The following is a 22109-nucleotide window of genomic DNA, read 5'->3' on the forward strand; positions in this document are numbered from 1 at the left end:
TCTAATTATCATCTACCTACAAAAGCTAAGTATATTTTAATACTTACTAAATATTTCTGTAGTTTTTCTTTTCTCTCTTGTTCCAGTGAACTGACTATAACTCATAACCGTAATTCTGTCCTTTGTTCAGTGAGAGTAGCAAAATTTCATTACGTTGTTTGAATTCTTCTTGTGGGGAAGTGGGAAGTTTGAATTTCTCTTGTTGGGACTGGGCTAGGGTGGGAGGGTGTTGAGGACATTCAGACAGAACTGAGTATAATGTCCCAGAGTGTATCCAAGGAGTAAAACTAAAACTGAGATACAAGCAAGCTGTCTAGGCACAGCATCCGTGTAGTGTGTAACTCATGGGAGCACTGGTCAACGGTGAGGCAGCCAGAGGCTAGATACTACTGAGGTGGAACCCAGTTTTGAGCTGTCAAGCCAGACAGGTCTTGTTCAACTGGAGACCACGAAACAGAGGGCAGGAGATGGAAGACTAGGTGATTTCCAGAACAGGTGCTGAAGCTACAATCCCCTTTATATAGAACAACAATGGGTTCCCTCTGGTAAGGAGGGCGCCATTAAAATCACAGCAAACTCCAAAAGGATATAAAAATCATGTACATTACTACATTAAATTGTCATGACTAGCTTCAATGTGTAGAACATAAATTGGGCCATGGCCATCTTTTTGGTTGTATATGGATTTTCATGGTATTACAATATTCAAACAGTGTTTTCATTATTATAATGCTTTTACGTCCTCTCCTCCCAGTCTCTTTTCTGAGATGCTTTCATCTACATTGTGCTCTGGGGGCTTGGCAAGCCCTCCTCTTACATAAGCTTCTGTAATAGGGCTGACCCCATAGTTGATACTACAGCAAATTCCCTTGGGTGAGAGGCAGAGCACAGAGCTGAATGCCCTGGGTTTTGTGATCCCTTTTCTTCCCCTTTGAAGAAAAAAGGGCAAGTTAGAAATTTGTCCTAATTTCCTGTCTTTTGTGATTCCCTGTTTTATGACTTGTTTCCCCCTCTTCGGACGCCGAGAAAGAGGTAAGGTAGTATGTTAGTACAGTGTGCTAGGTTGCATATGTCATACAGAACAATTGCTGGACATAGTGTTGTCCCTGCCGTCATGACCCTGTACACCCCACTGTTAACCTGGGCATGCGTGATAACACTGGCAGCACCACTTTCCAACTGGGGGCTCTTCTCCCAGAGAAAGCATTGATATTGTTTTCCTCAAATGTGGGTCTCCCAATAAATAAAAGAAAACAGTTTCCATTTAAATTGATATTTGTTATCTGTGATTAAAAATAAAACATGTGAACATATTTTTCAGGGAGAAGAGATTCCATAATGGCATATAGGGTATGATTCCAATTTCACAATTAGTCAGGAAACAAAAATATTTACAGTACTTACTTCTAAGTGCTAGAGCTATGGGTGACTATTTTCTTCTATATATTCTAATAAAAATTCTTTTAAAAATTACTGCTATAAAAATATTACTGCTATATAGGGTACACAAATTTTAACAGAAAATTCCAGCTGAACTCTTATCAACACGAAGTCATAAGATACTTTTGCTCTTTTTTCTGAAAACACAAAATTTCATAATTCACACAATTGGCTAATGTTAGCAAAATCCAAATTTAATAAATAGAATACCATATAAATAAAAATCTGCTAAATGTACATATAAACATATACACTTATAATTGCAATACCCTTGGAAGGGTAGAAAGAAGCTAGTAATGGTCTTTAGAGAAGGAAATTGAGTAACTATAGACATTACTGTGTCTGAGATTTTTGGTACTTTTGTGTTATGTAAATTTTTTAAAAATTAAAGATATAATTAAAAACAAAGAAAAATAAAAACACATGTTCAGATTCCTCCAACTACTCTTTTCAGTCAATTTTTGGTCCCTTCCTTACACATAAAGCTCTTTTCCATTGTTAGATTAGTTTGCTCTGGCTTTGATTTATTTTGACTTACTGCCAAAAATGTACGATCTCTCATATTGCCGTGTTTGGATAATAAATAACTAGAACCTGTTTTCCCACTAAATGTTTCAACACTGAATGTTGTTGATAATTTTTCCTTCTTTGCAAAACCTCTCACAATGCTGCTATTAAAGAAGATGTAACTGCTGAGTTTGACCCTGATTTCAGGGAGGTGAAGTTTTGTTTATAGAAAAGCCTTGAAGTTACAATTAAGTTATATAACCATGATTGTCACAGAACAGTTGCCAACTCAAGGGCCAGGTCTAGACACTCAGGAGTACCCTGACTCATTCGTGCAAGCTCACTGGGATAAGCTAGTGCTTTTCTCAGTTTTCAACTTCCTCCTTTCAATTTTAACTTCCATATACTACCTTGTTTCTTCTGAGACTAAAAAGGCATGAATCAGATGTGTCAAGAGAAGGCATGAGGCAGTGCAACAGAGCAAAGATAAACTTTTCAGCAATGGAGGCAAAGATGGTTTCTCAACAAGAGAAAAAACATGGACTAGATGACTTCCCGAAGTCTCTTCCAGAGTAGCTTGCACATGTACAATATTTACTTTTGTTGCCTCAGGTTTAGGTAAGTATGGTTTGCAGATTGTTCTCATGGTTATATAAACACTGTATGTGTTAATTTATAAATTTTGACACTAACTGATGACAGGTGGCTTGTGTGCAAAGACCGTGGTATTTAAACATTTAGAAGAGAAATAAGGACATGGAGGAAATAATGAACATTGAAAAGCTGGTAAGGTTAATAAACTCGTGACATAAATTAACTACCTCAGCACTAATAAATGTTTCATCTGAATTCCTGAGCATCTATTTAGTTAGTCAAGGTTTAAAGTATTAAAAAGAGGGGGAAAGGTTGATGGGGCAGGAGAACTGAGAAACTTCTGAATAACTAGTATTTTAATGTGAGTGGAGGGGACCAAGTAGACCACTAGAATGAAATCAAATTCCACAAGGAGGCAGACAGAGAGCACCGAAAGATCTAAGCAAAGAGAAGTGCCAGTTGTGGAAAATCAACAAAGCTGTAAACCATCTGAATAGAATAACAAGGGAAATAGGAGTTAGAAGTGAGACAACAGTAATTCAAAGTATTGAGAGTAAAAGTTAAATATGCCAGCTAAACTATATATCATCATGAGGGAAATATTTTATTTTACACAGTCTGAAACACTAATTCTGAAAACTGTTCTTAAGAGTTACACAGTTAGGGGCGCCTGAGTGGCTCAGTGGGTTAAAGCCTCTGCCTGTGGTTCGGGTCATGATCCCAGGGTCCTGGGATGGAGGCCCACGTCGGGTTCTCTACTCAGCGGGGAGCCTGCTTCTCCCTCTCTCTCTGTCTGCCTCTCTGCCTGCTTGTGGTCTCTGCCTGTCAAATAAATAAATTAAAAAAAAAAGTTACACAGTAAGCAAAAATAAGAAAAACAAAGCAAAAACACAAACAATGATCAGAGTGCATATGTGAGATTATAGCTCAACAATGGCATGTATAATGGTGGGGCCAGTTTAACTCACCAGTGTAGTAAACAGTTTAAAATTGAGAACATTTGCATACTGAATAAACGTCTTGTTCCATTTGATTTAAAAAAAAAAAAAAGGTGCTCTTTAGAAAGCAGGCATGATGTGGGGGAGGGGCAGAGGGCGAGAGAGAATCTTAAGCAGGCTCCATGCACGGAACGAACACGAGGCTTCATCTCATGACCTGAGATCATGACCCAAGCTGGAATCAAAAGTCAGGTGCTTAACTGAGTAAGGCATCCAGGTGCTCCATATTGTCTTTTTAAATATTGATCATTAACTCATCACAAATACAGACTTTTGGTAAATTGTGCTTATTTTGAAATGTCTTAGTCACATATGGTTTTATACATATTATGTATTTCACATACAACTTACAAAGGGAAAGAGAATACAGACAATTCTTTTAAATGCAGAGTTTTTTTTTTAAGATTTTGTTTATTTATTTGACAGAACGAGAGACAGCAAGAGAGAGAACACGAGGGGGACTGGGAGTGGGAAAGGGAGAAGCAGGCTTCCCGCTGAGCAGGGAGCCCAACATGGGGCGGGGCTCTCGATCCCAGGACCCTGAGATCATGACCTGAGCCACCTAGGCTCCCCTAGATAATTCTTTCAGAGTCAAGAGAGAGTTTTTGCTTTTTTAAGATAGCAGGTAATGGTGGTGGATTGATCCAATAGGGAGGGTAAAATCAACATACAGGAGGAAGAAAGGACACTGGCAGAAGTGAAATCCTTGAGGAAGCCTGAGGGGATAGAGTCCATGGCATTAGTAGAGCAGTTGTCCTTAATTAGAAGCAAACAACTAGCCAGCTGACATGGGTAGAGATGCAGGTAAGTTGATAGGTGTGGTGTTGAGAGAGTGCATCTTCTTATTGTGTTTATTTTCCCAATGAAATGATGAGAAAGGACTTCAGCCCTTGTGGCATCCAAAACTTGTCAGGGAGAGGGAACCAGTGGGAGTGGGCTAGAACACAGGATGTGAAGGTTAGAGAATGGTAAGCCTGAAATTTTGATTTTGAGGGGGGGTGAAGAAACAGAACGCAGCTATAGGAAATGGTGCCTGGAGTGAGGGGCTCAGAGGGGTGGTTGAAGGAAAGATCTCAGGATAAGAGCAAGTCAAGGAACAGGTGGAGAGGCCTGGCAATTGTGTGGGCCATTTGCCTAATTAGAGAAATCACCTGACATTGATGTTGGACCTGGAAAGAGGGAGAAGGTATGGAAAGTTGGACGAAGGTCTAAATTTTTCAGAGAATAGGAGTGACTAGTAAAACCTCACCATACAGGCGGGTAGGTTGTTGTTGAGTCTGGAGTTTGATGTTATGTGTACCTAAAATTAATATTTTCATAAGTATGTAAACAAACATTTTATTAATAACCATAAATATCTGTCCAGAACAGAGGCTACATCAGACACAACTAGTTTTATTAAATTATATTTATATTTTTTATGAAATTAATATTTAATGAAAAACACTATTAAATGTATTTTATTAAATGAAAAACACCAAAAATATTTTATTAAATGAAAAACACCAAATTAAATGAATTATTAAATGAAAAACACCAAAAATATTTTTATATATTTAGCAATAAAACCAGAGAGCAACTTTCTATCATGATCATTAATGTTATTCCTAACCTTAAAGGATGAATAAGAAATCTCCAGACTTGGAAAGTGACCAGTTACCTTCCAGCTTGAGAACTGTGAGAGGATTAAGCAAGAATACCAAGGAAGCCTTTGAAACAAGACTTGATCAATAGTAAGTACCTATTGAAAGTCATGAGAAAGTAAAACTAAATGTGACCTAAATGAAGGAAAAATTCCAAGTCTGCTTTGCCACTTTTCTTTATATATTATCTTAAACCAAAACCAAACCCAACTTTTATAATTAAGGTCACCTTGATCTATACTGGTTTTCCCTAACTTGTAGGGCCAGATATTTTTCCTAGTATTTCTTAGAAGAGACTTGTGTTAAGTACATAAACTCTGCTTCTGGATGTTGTTAAGTCCTGGGGGAAGGATGTAATAATTGAAGTTGTGACAATTAGCTAACAATATTTTTATAATCATGTGGTATGTATTAAGATGTCAAACTCAGAATCCATAAAGTTAAATATATTTGATCACTTAAACATGGCAAAATCAAATGAATAAACCTTAAACAGGGTTAACTTTTTAACTTTAAACAAGGTTATTTAAAAAATTTAAATTCAGTTTAGTTAATATATAGTGTATTATTAATTTCAGTGGTAAGTGATTTGTCACTTGCATATAACACCCAGTGCTTATTACATCACGTGCTCTCATTAATGCCTATCACCCAGTTGCCCCATTCTCCTATGCCCCTCCCCTCCAGCAATCCTTAGTTTGTTCCCTGTAGTTAAGAATCTCTTATGGTTTGCCTCCCTCTGTGTTTTTATCTTATTAGAAGGCAAAAGAAAAACTGAGAAAATGTAACATCTGGGATGAAAAAGAATATCCCTAATATATAAAGAGGTTTTGTAAAACAATAAGAAAAAAACAAACCTATTTTTTTAAAAAAGGGCAAGAGATGTGAATATGAATAGGGATTGAAGAGAAAATAAATGGCTAATGAATATATAAAAAGGTATTTTGACTTCTCAAACACTGTTAATGAGAATGAAAATTAGAACAGTATTGACTTTTTGGTTGTCAGCTGGTAAATTTCTATCAAAATCCCTAATATGTATACACTTTGATCAGCAACTCCACTTCTAGGAATTTATTCTAAGGAGATGAGGTGACAAAACCCAAATCATAAAAGAGTGTCTCAGCATCAGTAACAGTAGAAAAACATTTTAGGTGTCTGTAGTCAGGAAAAGAAACATCCAACAGATTGCTGAATGAAACGAATATGTTATAAAATAACCTGTGTAGTTTTGGTTACATTTATGTAAAAACATATGTTCAGTATATATGTGGGTATGTGTGCGTGGGTGTGTGTATGTGTATGTAAATGTCCCAACTGATGTTTACAAAGATGTTTCCCAACCATGTGAACGGTGATTATCTTTAAGCAGGGGGATTCTGATCATCTTTACTTCCAAGTTTGTGTTTTTGTATATTGTTTCAATTGCGTATGAGGACTGTTTACCACCCTCATGATTAGGTTATCCCTCCTCAGTGTTGTTGCTCTTATTCTCCCCTCAGCCTGAAATACCTTTTAGCCCTTTCAGTTCTTGGCTGTCATGTCCCCCATTGGAAGGGTTTGCATTTACTACTTATTTGAAATAGAAACCTTACCCTTCTGAGCCCATGCTCCATCCCTTGTCTCCACTTTGGTTTTCTCCATTATACTTGCCACCATCTAATATGTTTTAATTTATATTTGTTTATTAACTTATTAGTTATCACCTGACTCTTCCTCTCTCCCACTAGAAAGTAAACCCCATAAGGGCAGGACTTTGTTTTGTACTGAACTGTAACCCCAGAGCTGGGAACAGGGCCAGTTACAATATCAGGTACTTAATACATGCAGATATATGTGAGTCAAATATTCTTGTACTCCTGTACTCTAATTCCTTACAAGAAATTCTCCAAAAAGGCCTTGATTAAAAAGGAGGAGAATGATTAACTTATGAACACTTCAAGTATTACCTTACATTCAGGTTAATTTCTATGTTGAATTTTACTCAGCTGAAGTTTAATTGAGCTCTCAATGTAGGGGGGGAAACACATTTTTTTCCTTCCAAATCCTTGATCATCTTTGAATCAAATTAAGTGCCTTGTTCTTAAACTGCTGAAAACCTGTTGCTCACAACAGGTAAGAATCCAGGAAAGAACACATAGAAATTTCAAAGTGGCAGAAACTGTGAACTTCCTTCTCCCCATATTTTGGAATACAGTTTTCTTGGCCAGATGGAGGGACTCTGGGTGTCCCTCTGCTGACACAGGAAATAAGAATCTGATGCTACTTTCCACCACCCCAAGCCCAGGCCTCAAGGAAAAGGGCCCACCCCTTCACCCTCCCTGTAGCAGATACTATACTTGGATGATCTGATTTCATGGTGCTGGTGATATTTAGGATATGGTGGGGTGAGGGGGACCCTCCAGGTTGAATTTACCTGTTTATTTCTCAAGGGCTGAACCACTTCCCTAATGCACAACTCGAGATCATTGAGGTAGTCTTTTTCTGTCTGTATCAGCTCCTTAATGATTTTCGAACGCTTTGCCATCATTCTCTGCACCTGGTGCTCCTCCTGAGTTTGGGTCTCAGTGGTGGAAGCCCCGGCATGGGGAGTCATCTTTTCTGTTAAATAAAAACATGTATGTACAAGTGAGACATTCTGCTGAGGTTTCTTCCTTCATCATTACAAACACTGTTGGTAACCACTGTTGGTAAACACTTTCCTTTAGCAAGGAAAAAGGCACAAAGCGTCTTCAGAGTATGTTCTTAGGAAGAAATGTGTAGTAGTTTGCCCTAAGGTCGGAATCCTATGAAACTATGAGCAACAAGGGACGGGAGAATATATACTTCTGACTCGTCAGCTGAATGACACTTGACTGTCATGGCTTGTCTTTAAAATATCCCTTTGTTACTATATTAAGCTATAAACCTTGTCTTTAGGCTGGAGATAAAAAATGTATTAAAATCAGTTCAGAACTTCTTCTGGATACATTTGCTTTTGAATCAAGGGGTGATTTTTAATTAGTAAGTGGAATGCCTTCCCATTTTGCCCCTTTTATTAAAAATAATTGTCCCTCTTCATATGTGGAATATAAGGAACAGCACAGAGAGTCATAGGAGAAGGGAGGGAAAACTGAAAGGGAAGTAGAGGGAGAAAAACCATGAGAGACTGTTAACTCTAGGAAACAAACGGAGGGTTGCTGGAAGGGAGATGGGTGGAGGGGTGGGGTAGCCGGGTGATGGGCATTAAGGAGGGCACATGATGTAATGAGCACTGGGTGTTGCACACAACTGATGAATCATTGAACACTACATCTGAAACTAATGATGTACTGTATGTTGGTTAATTTAAGTTAAAAAAATTGCCCTTCATTCTTAGTAATATGCAAACCTCAATGACATGGAATGAGGAGTGAGGAAGTGGTAGATTGAATACATGTCAACTAGGATTTTTCATGTCCCATTTTCAATATCAGGCATATCTTGTTATTTCAAAATTCTTGAACTGCCAAATGGAAAATTTCAATGAAAAAATTCACTGTGCAGGGGCGCCTGGGTGGCTCAGTGTGTTAAAGCCTCTGCCTTCAGCTCAGGTCATGATCCCAGGGTTCTGGGATTGAGCCCCGCATTGGGCTGTCTGCTCAGTGGGGAGCCTGCTTCATCCTTTCTCTCTGCTTGCCTCTCTGCCTACTTGTGATCTCTGGCTGTCAAATAAATAAATAAAATTTTTTAAAAAATTCACTGTGCCGAGGAGATACTGAGATAAATGAGAAGGCTCACATAGAGCCAGGGTTATAATATGAGAAAGCTAAATGTCTTCAAGAATGAGCTTCCCACAGCAATGGAAAATTTTGGAAGCCCCAAAACGAGGTCACAGATGAAGTCAGAGCAGTGATAGATAGTAGGGCAGTGTGCGTGTGTGTGTAAATGAATTTTCTTTGAGCTTGAAGTCATCACAAATTTCATGTTCATCTTAATGTCTCCCATTGCAAAAGTAATTTTATTTCCTTTAAAACTAAAGTGATTCTTTTTCTTTAAAGATTTTATTTATTTATTTGACAGATAGAGATCACAAGTAGGCAAAGAGGCAGAGAGAGAAAGAGGAGGAAGCAGGCTCCCCGCTGAGGAGAGACCCTGATTTGGGGCTCGATTCCAGGACTCCGGGATCACTACCTGAGCCAAAGGCAGAGGCTTTAACCCACTGAGCCACCCAGGTGCCCCAAAACTAAAGTGATTCTAGTAACTGGTACGTGGGATATTTTTGATGCTGACACCACTTCCTGAGAATGTAGAGCTCTACAAAAGGGCTTATAAAGCTCTACAAAAGGGCTTTTCTGTATGGAAAGAAAAAAAAAGTACACAGTGTATGGAAATGGAAATAAGGAGAGAATTTTCTCTCAGCTCACTCCAGAAACAAGGCTAAGACAACTGGAGAATCATTCCAGTAGGGGGTTCAACATAATTGCTCAACGTAAAGAGACTGCTCCTAGAAGAAGTAAGGAACACTCCTCTCTCCTTGGCCCATTCATCCCAGGAATTCAGCCAGAGGCTCCATAATCAAACATCTGTGGATGATGGTTGAAGGTATTTCCAACATTAGTTTGACAGGTACCCTAGATGGGTCTTTAAGCGATCCTGATTTGTAAGTGAATACGCTTCCAAATCCTCTGCCCAGTAACTACTCTTCCTTTAGCAGAAAAGATGATGGATTTGACAAATGGCATCTGAGAGCCCAGAGTTTTACAAGGCTTGGGATATTTGGTGTCAAAGAAATAATCTACTTAAGTTCTATAAGAAGAGAAAATCTATGCAAGGAAAGAGAAGGAATGCATGAAGTGGTCTGCAGCTTTCATATCTTGAGTTATGTTATGAGAAATTTTGGATGCTTGCTAATATTTTTTGCTGGAAAGTAGAAGAAATCTGCCTCTTAGCATCCCAAATTCAAAAGGAAACATTACAGTGAGGCATCTTTCCTATGAATTATTTTGGATCTAAAAGAGGAAGGCAGGTCACTTGAGGAGGAGAGACGCAGTGAGCAGGTTGTATACACAACTAGACCTTTGTGAGCCTCCTTAACGGGGCAGAGGGGGGAACGATGGGGGTTCCTTTCTCCTGGGACATATGAATTAGCTCATAGAAAGAAACCTCACTAGTAGAGAGCTGGCAAACCGGTTCAGATTGTATCCAGTTATTACCTAATACCTTGAAAATAAAAGGGACCCTGTTGAAAAACTGTTCTGACTGATACCTACTTTTCCACATTCTAAACATTTTGTGCCTTATAAAATAATCTGTCAATGATTTAGGGGGCTAGCAAGGAGAAAAGAATCTTCCCTAAACATTGGCAAAGAAATATCTCTAAAATTCATTCTCAGGTTCCCTTTACTCCCGAATTCCAGAGCTCAATTACTGTACAAATTCAACCTATTTCACAGATTTTCCAGATATTGCACTTTATTTTATTTTTTTTAAGATTTTATTTATTTATTTGACAGCCAGAGATCACAAGTAGGCAAAAAGGCAGGCAGAGAGAGAGGAGGAAGCAGGATCCCTGCTGAGCAGAGAGCCCAGTGCGGGGCTTGATCCCAGGACCCTGAGATCATGACCCGAGCCAAAGGCAGAGGATTTAACCCACTGAGCCACCCAGGCACCCCTCCAGTTACTGCACTTTAAATGTCCAACATCAGATATATCAATTAAAAACTGCTTAGATTTTCTAATGCAGGTCCACAACGTGTTCAGAGCCAAGTTAGGGGAGTCACAGTGATGGAAATCAAGTGTCATTCAAGATATTGATTTTCAGAAACTTCTCCCTTCAGGTATGAACATCTTTTCAGAGAATCTGGAGTTCATATCTTATGAGATACTTTTGTTTCCTCTTTTGACACAAGTTTACTGCAGAAACAAAGGCCTGGCTTGCATCATTTCATGATCCGATCTCTAAACACTTTCCATATTTGCCTTTCTTAAACCAACAAACTCTTTACAATGCACTGTGGGGACAAGTTTTTTTTTTTTTTTTTATGAGATCCTTCCCTACTTTTAAACTTGCATCTTTTAGTTATGCTATGTTTTATAAAACATTTGTAACACATGACTATTACCAATGTAGATCACCCAAATCAGTCAGCTCTAATAACCTTTTCTTTCTAGATAAAGGAACAGAGGAGCTAAGTATTTAGGAAAGAAGGAAAAATAGAGTTCATTCATTAGACATGAGTATTTTCTAGCAGTTAGCTTAAATTACAAGACTATGTCAAAATTAAAGTGAGACAGGCCCAAAGGCTAGATGGTTTTAATCAAAATATGCCACTGGGGAGGTAGTACCTGAGTGGCTCAGTTGGTTAACCATCTGCCTTTCACTCAGATCATGATCCTGAGGTCCTGGGATCAAGCCCCACATCAGGCTCCATGCTCAGTAGGGAGCCTGCCCCCACCCGACCCCTGCTCACACTCTCTCTCAAATAAATAAATAAAATCTAAAAAAAAATATGCCTCTGTGCATGCAGTTTCAGGTAAATAGCATGCTTTTCCTAATCTTCTATTTCTTTCACACTCAGGCTTCATTTTTCCAGCAGTGATCATTAATTTTCACTCTTCTAGCCACAGATTTCATAGGTAACATGTGGAAATTCTCGACAGAAGAAGTTTATGTAAAAGGAGGTGGCTGCAGTTTGGGGAAAGAATAATCAGACTTAGTATCAGCTCTCCCACTCCTAGCAGCAAGAACATGGTGGATAAATTAGATATCCTCACTGAGACTCAGATTCCTCATCTATAGAATAGGAATGAAAACCATCATCACGTCAACAGGAAGACTGAATTAAATGAGCATCTGTATGTGGAAGCTCCTTGAGATCTTCAAAACAACCTAAGTATTCATTATTTCTATAGACATTAGAATGCAAGGTTTCATTTCTCTACATTCTCCAACTTTTCCACCACCTTGGGCAAACAACTATCCCATTTTATTATAGTTACCAACTTGTCAAGAAAAAGGCATGTTTCTGAAGTACGGGGACAGCCATGTTCAAATGAGAGAGGAAGTGGAGAAAAAAATAGGGGTGCTGCTCTTGGAGGAGCCTTTGTGAGACTCAAGCTGGGGTTTGGAATCCTGAGCAGCTTCCCTGGGTTGGGTGTATGTATGGGGAGAAACTTGGTTTTTAAGAAGATGAAAAGGAACCCAAAGGTAAGAACATCGTTGGGGAGGTCTGAAGACAATCTGCAATGATTGTCCAAGTTTTGCTTCATGGACACAATTTCTGCTTTGTTGTTGTTGCTACTGTTACTGCTGTTTTGGGGTGGATTTTATTTTTTTATTTTTGGAAAGATTGTATTTATTTGAGAGAGAGAGAGAGTATGAGCAGGGGGAGGGGCAGAGAAAGAGGGAGAGGGAGAAGCCAACTTCCCGCTAAGCAGGGAGCCCAATGCAGGGCTCAATCCCAGGACCCTGGGATCATGACCCAAGCTGAGGGCAGATGCTTAATGGACTGAGCCACACAGACACCCCTTTGGGATGGATTTTAAAGAGAGGTATAGTTTTTTTTTTTTTCATATGATAAAATAATACATATTACAGGGATTAAGTGCCTAGACTGTATACTAGATTTTCTGGGTAAACTACACCTCTAATACTTATTAGATCTGTGGCCTTGGACGAGTTATTTAACTCTTTTTGTGTCAACTTCCTGATCTGTAAATTAAGGGTAATAGTAATAAAACCTTATAAAATGATTATAAAGATAAAATGAATTAATGTTTGCTCAATTCAGCAGTGCCTGGCAATATTTAATATAGTAGATATTGTGTATATATTTGCTATAATTATTAAATGTAATCCCTATTTATTATCTGTAATGTAATTTTCACTGTATTATTAGTTGTATTCCTGTTTAGGCTATAAATTTCCCCAAATATTTCCTTGTGATTACATGCATACATACAGCAGATAGTTTTGCTTTTTCTCAGTTTTTGTTTTGTATTAATGGACTCATATTCATATTCTTTCACAAATTGCTTTTTCAGCTGTGTCAATATTTAGTGGCTATCTTTTCTTAAGTATATATATGAACATATATCTTTATTCTTTATAATAGCAGAATACTTGTCAGGCACTGCCATTTGCCTGCCCAACAGGTAATCTCCTGTTGTCTTTCATAAACTGAACACTGAATAAATAAAAATGCTTACTTCTTAGATTCTTTTTCAATCTATGGTCCACTTACGGTCAATGAGATGTAAGCAGAAATCTCTGAGAGGGGCTCTCAGGACTTGGGACAAGGAAAACTTGGTTGGGATACCTTTTCTTTCATCTTGTACACCTCAGGGCTGTTGCCTTCTTTTTCCTGTCTGGAATGTGGATGTGAGTCCTGAGGGTGCAGTAGCTAAGCTGGGACCATGGCGTGATCACCATGGGAATTAACACTTTTGCACAATGGATGATGGTGTGGAAAGATAGGAAGAGTCTTCCTCCTCCTAGACATTTTTTCTGAGATACGTAAATTTCTAGGTGTCAAGCTCCATTTTTTCTATTGCTTTTAGAAAAGTGCCTTCACTTCTGATAGGGATTTTTGTATCTGGAAGTACAAGTGCTGTAAGTAACATAACCTAAAATATGAAACCCGCCTAATAGGGGAGGAAGGATATTAGGAAGACATTTTGCAATCTGGAGAGTGGGTAATCATCGCTATTTAACAGCAAAATATTTGTTAAATCTGTATCTCTGCATGCCAAGGCATGTAATTAGGGGAAATGGTAAAAAAAAAAAAAATGCTGGCATATATTGATTATTTCGTGCTACTTTCCACACAATTGTACAAATGAGATATGAACTCAAACCACAGCTAGTCAATCTATAAGGAGAGATAGAGGGAAAAAAAAAAAACCTAAAGAAGATATTCTGCTGGTCATCTATTATCTAAATAGACTGAGAGTGCCAATTGCATTGAAAATGCCAACTGCTTCCATCTTCAAAGTGAAGCCCAAGAGATTGCTTTAGCAGGTAATGAGACTGGTGCCCAAGAACTTCTTCCACAGAGTTCTTTGCCATTCCAGAGAATGTAAACACACCAGCACATAAATTTGAGGGTGGTACCTGAAAGACTACTAATGGCCATTAGGCTAAGGGCATTCTACTAAATCCTGCCTACTTGAGCCCCCACCATTCATCCGACTCTCTGTTAATCTCCCTGCTGGTCTCTCTGGATCTCTGTTAATCTACTGTTGTACTTCTGCTTGGAGAGATATCTGGGCTTTGGAAAACATCTCTGGATATTAGTGGTCCTGATATAGCTTTTTTGCTATTGATATGCTTTCTCCTGGTTTCTATAATCTGGATTCTTGCCCATTGTAGTAGGCAGAATAATGATCCCCCGAGGGAGGTCCACATTCTAATCCTCAGAACCCTTAAATGACAGGTTACCTTTCATGGCAAAGGGGATTGTGTGGATGTGATTAAGTTTAAAGAATCTGAGATGGAGAGATATCTTGCATTATCTGTGTAAACCCAATCCAATCACCTTATTTCTTAAAAGCAGAAGAGCAAAGCAGAAGAGAACACAAGAGAGGTTAAAGTGAAAGGGACTTGACTTACCATTACTGGTTTTGAAGATGGAGGAGAGGCCTAAGAGCCAAGCTAATAGCCAGCAAGGGAGTAGGTACCAACAATCTGAAAGAGTGAGGAATGGATTTTTGCCCTCAAACCTCTAGAAAGAATGCAGTTCTACCCTCCTTGGTCTTAGCCTGTGAGACTCTAAGGCACTTTCAACTCAGCCACTGTGGACTTTTGACTGAGAGAAAATGTGAGATAATACATTTATGTTATTTTAAGCCATTAATTTTGTGATGCTTTGTTACAGTGACAACAAGAAACTAATATCCCCACATATGCTAATCCCTAAAAGAACATGTTCCCCAGGGTTTAGATTGGGGAACATTTTTAAGAACATTGAACTGCAAGCTTTTAAGACCCCTTCCACCTTCTAGTGTTCCTCAGCAATTCTTGCCGCACTACCAGTTCAAGACTGCCTGTGCCACAGCAGCTTTGTAACCCAACGTATAAGGAGTTCCTCACTCCAGGAGCCTAACTCCTAAGACCTGACCAAGGTTGCTTTCAAGAAGGGAGAGTTTACTACTTGCAGCAAGCAATGAGATCGCTGGGGATAGCTTCCAAAGCAGTGTCTCCAGGTACAGCAAGCTTAGCTTGGTTATGTTGAACAGTTCTCATCTTGTGGTTACCAAGAAGCTCTACAAGTTCCTGTTTTCATCTTGCCATCTCCTGGTTCAGCTTTTTCAGGATGTTCTGCAAGTGTAACTGAACCAACAGGGTTAAGGCAGCAGATTCAAATTTTCCACAGCAGGAAAAGTGGCCGCCAATCTTGCTGACGGCTTAAGCTTCGCTAATGAAACAAACATGGCACTGTCTGTTGGACTTTTTCTTTCAATCTACTTTTTAGGCTTTGTTCAGTTGGTTTTGAGTATGGGGCAGAAAAATCACACTGGGAAGGCAGATGTAGGGTTGGACAACATTTTTAATGACATAAACATTAAAAATAAGCCAGTGAAGAGAGAAAATAGATGTATGGAAGAAAGGCAGGCCACGCCTTTCACAGACCACAAAAAGGCAATCCCAGCTTGCCTGAGGGAGATTCAGAGACTTTGGAAAATGCCAGATAACACACTTAAGGGTTCATTTAAAATTAAATTTAAAAATTTGTTTAAAAATTAAACTTAAAATCCATTTAAAAATACTCCCGATGATTGGATAAGCCTTCAAAAATGTGTAAGAAATCTTCTGAGAGCAGAAGCAAACTTTAAGCACAGTGCTGGGAGTTCAGTGAGGCTAAAACCACCAAACAACTTGGAGGCATCTACAGATGCTGGTAGACTAGGAAGATGAGAACTTGTATGTGGGTGATGAGGAGGCAGGATGTGTGGAACTGGGATCTGGACAAGGTCTCTGAACAGCAATGGAGCCTGACTAGAGAAACACCATAAAGTCAGAAGAGAAAGGAAGAAGGAAAGGAAAAGAAGGAAAGAAGAAGGTGACCTACTACCTCAGAGAGAGAGAGACCTCAATAGAAATCATCTGTCTCAGCCATGGTTCTGGGTAGTGATAAAAAAAAAAGCAGGATGGGTGGGATTCCCCAATAACTTGGGGACACTGGTCTGCGCTCATCTGAATTTGGGGCTTGGATTCACTGAATGTTTAACAATAATTAAGAGCCTATTATGAGCCTCAACGTGTCCTAGGGGCTGGGACAGTTTATAAAACATCAAAAAAACAGGTTCCTTTCCTCATGGAGCTTAAATTCTAGTTATTTAGTATACGAATTTATTTAGTATACCAAAAGGTGGTAAGCAGTATGGGAAAAAGGAAAGCAATGAGGTCTCCTAGGAAGTGCTAAAAGGTGTGCAATTTCATTTTATTTCTTTAAAGATTTTATTTATTTACTTGAGAGAGACAGAGTAAGAGAGCAGGGGTTTTGAGGCAAAGACAGAGGGAGAGGGAGAAGCAGACACCCCACTGAGCAGGGAACCAGATGTGGACTTGATCCCAGGGCTCTGAGATCACGTCCTAGGCCTAAGGCACACAATTAACCAACCAAGCCACCCAGGCACCCAAAATGTGTGCAATTTTAAACAAGATAGTGGGGAAGGTCTCAAATTAAGCAGGTTTAAAAGATGAGAGACAGTCATGCAGTTATCTTGGGTATGTAGTTTTCAGCAGAGGAACCAGCGAGTGGGGAGTTTTCATGGGAGGATGTGTATGGCCTATTCAAGGATCAGGAAGGAGGCCAGTGTGGCTGAAATGGTATGGACAGGTGGGTTGGGTGGTACAGGGAGAGGCGGGAAGCAAATTGGAGGAGTGGGCAGCTTGGCAGAGACTGTGGTGCTTAGTAAGCATCTTAAACATTTAAACTTCCTAGTGTTGCAGAAAAGATAAAAGTATTGACAAAATTTAGATGCTTTTTAATTAGGCATGCATGTTAAAATTTTAAGGCCATCCATTAAAATCATGGAAACAGCAGGTGAAACTTCAAAACCCATAGATGCAAAAATGTAATTTGAAGGAAAAAAAGAAAAAAGCAACTCAAAAGAAGAGAAAACAGAAAGAGAGGAACAAATACAAGATAGTAGAGCCAAAATATGACAATTGTAGTGAGTCAAATGACCAGCATACCCAGCTGGGTTTAAAAAGAACAAGCAGTTCTGTGTTGTTTACAAGGGAGAGAAAATAAACACATGAAAAGTTTGAAAGTTAAAAGTAAAAAAGGTTACAAGCCAATAATAATTAAAAGAGAGACAAAAAAAAGTGAAGCTCTTTTTATATCTGACAAAATGAATTTGAAGGCAAAAGTAAAAGTGAGCACTATATAATGATGAATTATTCTTCCTGACATGAACATTTTAATTTTGTGTGTATTATATAACATAGTTTCAAAAGTGATGCATAAAGTAAAAAAGTTGCAAGAAGAATTTGACAGATCATCTGTAATTATGATGGTTTTTTTTTTAAGATTTTATTTATTTATTTGACAGACAGAGATCACAAGTAGGCAGAGAGGCAGGCAGAGAGAGAGGGGGAAGCAGGCTCCCTGCTGAGCAGAAAGCCTGATGAGGGGCTCAATCCCAGGACCCTGGGATCATGACCTGAGCTGAAGGCAGAGGCTTTAACCCACTGAGCCACCCAGGCACCCTGTAATAATGATGTTTTATAAACACATTTCAGTAACAGGCCACTTAGGATAGAAAAAAATATGTGCTCAATAATCAGAGATTTCCCTTTCTTTTTATTTTAAGATTAATTTTTCAAAATTCAAGTTCAATTAATTAACATATAATTATTAATTTGTTTCAGGAGTACACAATTTTTAAGGACATACACAGCTTTTATGAAGATATACCATATTCTAGGTCATAAATTTCAAAGCTCAATATTTAAGAATTATGACTACAATAATGCAATTGAATTAGAAGTAAATACCCAGGAAAAAATTTAAGTCCTATTTGATTTGGAATTAAATTAGAAAAACTCCTGAGTAACTGATGGGCCATAGAAGAAATCATAAAAATAAATAGAAGATATTTATTTCAAAAGATAAGAAAAATATTACATTCATATGTAATGTAGCTAAAGCCTTGCTTACAGAAAATATGTAGTCTTAAACTCATGTATAAGAAAAGAAGCAAGACTATAAATTAATGATTTAAGAATCTAGAAATTAAAAGGTGAGAAGAATACATAAATCAAAGGAAAATACAAGAAAGAAAATTAAGAACGAAACAATGAATTCGAATAGAACTTCAATCAGGTCTCACTTAATTCCCAGAGATATTTTGCAAGGCATATGAGCTCACATGAGAATAAATTCTAAAGCACACAAAGAAACAAGACATCATGAGTCAGATACGGGGGAAAAAAATAGCACAGTTATACACACAAAGCTTAAGATACTGAAGTTATTAGAGATGCATTTTTTTAAAAAGCCTTTTTAATAGGTCTAAAGAAACAAAAAGTGGTTTGAAATTTTAAGCAAGAAATAGGAAACTATAAAAATGACCAAGTAGATTTTTTTAGGATTACTTTTTTAATATTTTATTTACTCATTTGAGAGAAAGAGAGAGACCAGGAGAGAACAAGAAGAGGGAGAGGCAGAGAGAGAGGAAGAAGTAGACTCTCCGTTGACCTGGGGGCCCCTGGGGCTCGATCCCAGGACCTGGAGATCATGACCTGAGCCTAAGGCTGACGCTTAACCATCTGAGACACTCAGGCGCTCCAACCAAGTAGATTTTAAAAGAGTAAAATGTAACTTTGAAAAATAAAATTCATAATGAAAGTTTTAAAACTCAGTGGAACAAAAATGTCAATGAAAGGGTAAAATAGTAAATTATTCAAAGCAGAATTAATGAATCAAGCAAAAGATGTTATAGAGAACGTAACAGAGAGAGGCGATGCGATGTACAATATAGGGGACACAGCATAGGGGATGCTGAGAATTGAATGAGAGCATCTAACAAACGCTTAATTGGAGTTTCATAGAGTATAATAGAGAATGTAAGGGAGAGGCAATAATTGAAGTACTAATTGCTAAGGACTTTTCTGAATTTTCAAAAGACATTAATCCTCAGAATCAGAAATTACAAAGAATTCCAAACAAGATAGAACAAATTAGAAAATTACACCTAGACATAGTGTTTGAAACTTCAATACAATGAGAATGAATAGAAGATCTTAAGAACAGGCAGTAAAAAAGGACACATTTCATAGAAAGGGATAATGAATAGACTCGCGGCTGCTTTCACAACACTAATGGCAGATCCAGAGGGTAGTAGAATAATACCTTCCAAGGGCTAAGAGAAACAAACTGACACCCTAGAACTGTAAGCCTAGAATATGTTTCTCAGAAATGATGGTAAAATAAACATAGTTCAGAAAAACAAGATCTTAGTTTGCCACTAAAATATCCTCATTAAAAATAATTCCAAAGGCTGTACCTTGCTCAGAGAGCAAATGGTCCCAAGTAGAAGCTTGAAATGCGGAAAAGAATAGGATGGAAATGAAAAGGGAAACATGCATGATACGGAAGATTATTCTAGGAAGGACACCTGAACTGGCAGAGAGAAATTAAACAAATATAAAGTGAACCTGGCAAAATTTTCTAGTCCTAAAATGTTAAACTTTGATGCTTTTCACATCAAAAGGGAAACACATAAAGAGGAGCATACCTAAACATACTCTGGGGAAATTTCTAAATTCCAAGGATAAAGAGAAACTCTTACAAACTTCTTGGATGAAAACATTAGGAAGAATCTAGGACTTGAATTAAATTTCTTATGTGAAACATTAGATGCTGGAAGATGTTGCAATAATGTGTAAAGAATTCTGAGAGAAAAAGTCTTTGATCTTGGCCCCCTTGTTATTTCTCTTTTAGGACAAAAAGGCCATTGATTTCAAGTATAGGGGAATTTGGAATGTAGCTACTGTTGTAATCTCTTTGAAAATGTTATCTCACTAAGAATTCCAGTTAAATAAAAATAGGATCCAAACATCTCAGGAGAGTAGAAGACAAGATACAAAAGAAGCCCTTATAGAGACTTCCTGGCTCCAAACCCCCATGAAAACATTCAGCATATAAAAAAAATCCTGCTTGAGAGTTTAGAAATCTCAGTACTTTGAGCTCAGAGGCCTCTAGAAGGAGTAGGGATGGGACAAATATTCACTACTGGGCCTGGAGAAAAAGCTAGGGCTTGGAGGAGCTTAGAGCAAAGACCAGAGACCCCCTGTTCCTCCTGCTGTCCATGAGGGTCTGATGTAATTCAAGGGTGGGAGACGAAGGTGATAATTAGAGCTGGTGTTTTATTGAGGCAGAATAAACGCAAGAATAAAAGGGACCTTCAATAAGTACGAATGTCATGAAACAGGAAAGCACATGCATACAGAACAGATACATACACAAGGCCTTCTGAGTATATCCAAAATTTCCCCCCAAATCTAACATTTATTATAGTAATTGAGAAAAAAAAAAGAAAAATGTTTCAATGTCAGAAGCAAGTCGTGTTTCAAAATTCACAATGGTTTTGATCTGGGTTTGGAATGCAAAGCAACTCTTAAAAAAAAAAAAAAAAGAAGACTTTCTTCTAAAAAAAAAAAAGGCCTTATGGGAGTTTTAAAAATCACATAGAAAAGAAAGCTTATAAAAATGAGGAGTTGAACTATAAATAGAGTAAATAGCATAACTGAATACATCTTTGTTCCAAATATGATCCTGGTGATGGAATGACCTTCACAGTTAATTATATCCTTGTATCTCACAGGCTGTGGAGCTGTATATCATGTGGGGCTCACATGACTAATGTACTTTAGCTGGGCTTCTTTTCTCATGCATCACATGTACGCCACATCAAATTTCCTGGCAAAAATGTTATTTCAAGGTAATGTGTATAATAAAAATGTTCTCTTGGTGTCACAACAATATTATTTCTCCTCTGACAGTATTGTTAGAATATCTACATTGATTAATACTCACCTGCCAATTCAAATAGGAACATATGTTGTGGATAAAAATAGTCAAGCATACCTTCTCACTCTTACAAAACATAAAGACTAAGTGACTTTACAGTGGAATTAACATAAAACGTCAAAAATATGACTGGAGAAGAAGAGCTGCTCTTAAGACTGTGCTTTTTCTCTTAGTGATTTTAATAATAATGTATTCCTCTTGCAGAAGGATATATTTTTTTTCCTACTTTTCATTGTGGTAAAGTGTACATAACATGAGATTTACCAGGTTAACCGATTTTAAGAGTCCCAATTTGGCAGCATTAAGTCCATTCACATTGTGTGACCATCGCCATCATCCATCTCCAGAATTTTCACATTTTCCCAAACTGAAACTGCACACCCATTAAACACCAACTCCCTATTTCCTCCTCCCTCCAGCGTCTGGCAGCCACCATTTTCTTTTTTGTTTCTATGAATTTGGCTACTCTCCATAGCTCATGTAAGTGGGTGATTGCCTTTAGTGCAACGTTTTCTTTCTCTTTCTTTCTTTCTTTCTTTCTTTCTTTCTTTCATCTTTATTTATTTGACAGACAGAGATCACAAGTAGGCAGAGAGGCAGGCAGAGAGAGAGGAGGAAGCAGGCTCCCTGCTGAGCAGAGAGCCCAATGTGGGGCTCCATCCCAGGACCCTGGGATCATGACCTGACCTGAAGGCAGAGGCTTAACCCACTGAGCCACCGGGGTGCCCCAGCATAATGTTTTCAAGGTTCATCTGTGTTGTAACACATGTCAGAATTTCCTTCCTTTTTAAGGCTGAATAATGTTCTATTGTATGTATATACCACATTTTGTTTATAGAAGTATATATTCTTCAAAATTATTTTTGCTGTTGAAACATTATACACTATTACTGCAATTGTACTGGTTATAATATATTGTGATAGCC

At 38.1% G+C, this 22109-nt stretch overlaps 1 protein-coding gene across 1 annotated transcript in view; it reads right to left on the bottom strand.

Annotated features, from left to right (window-relative positions):
• The window catches only part of ARHGEF38 (Rho guanine nucleotide exchange factor 38), a 138315-nt gene that overhangs the window by 95266 nt on the left and 20940 nt on the right, over nt 1–22109 (bottom strand). The window contains exon 2 of the mRNA XM_032860508.1: nt 7599–7783. Coding sequence (XP_032716399.1) covers nt 7599–7783 — 185 coding nt within the window. The remainder of the gene's footprint in view (nt 1–7598; nt 7784–22109) is intronic.

Source organism: Lontra canadensis, unplaced genomic scaffold (genome assembly GCF_010015895.1).
Source record: "Lontra canadensis isolate GAN:19392208 unplaced genomic scaffold, GSC_riverotter_1.0 scaffold1, whole genome shotgun sequence".
NCBI classification, from domain to species: Eukaryota; Metazoa; Chordata; class Mammalia; order Carnivora; family Mustelidae; genus Lontra; species Lontra canadensis.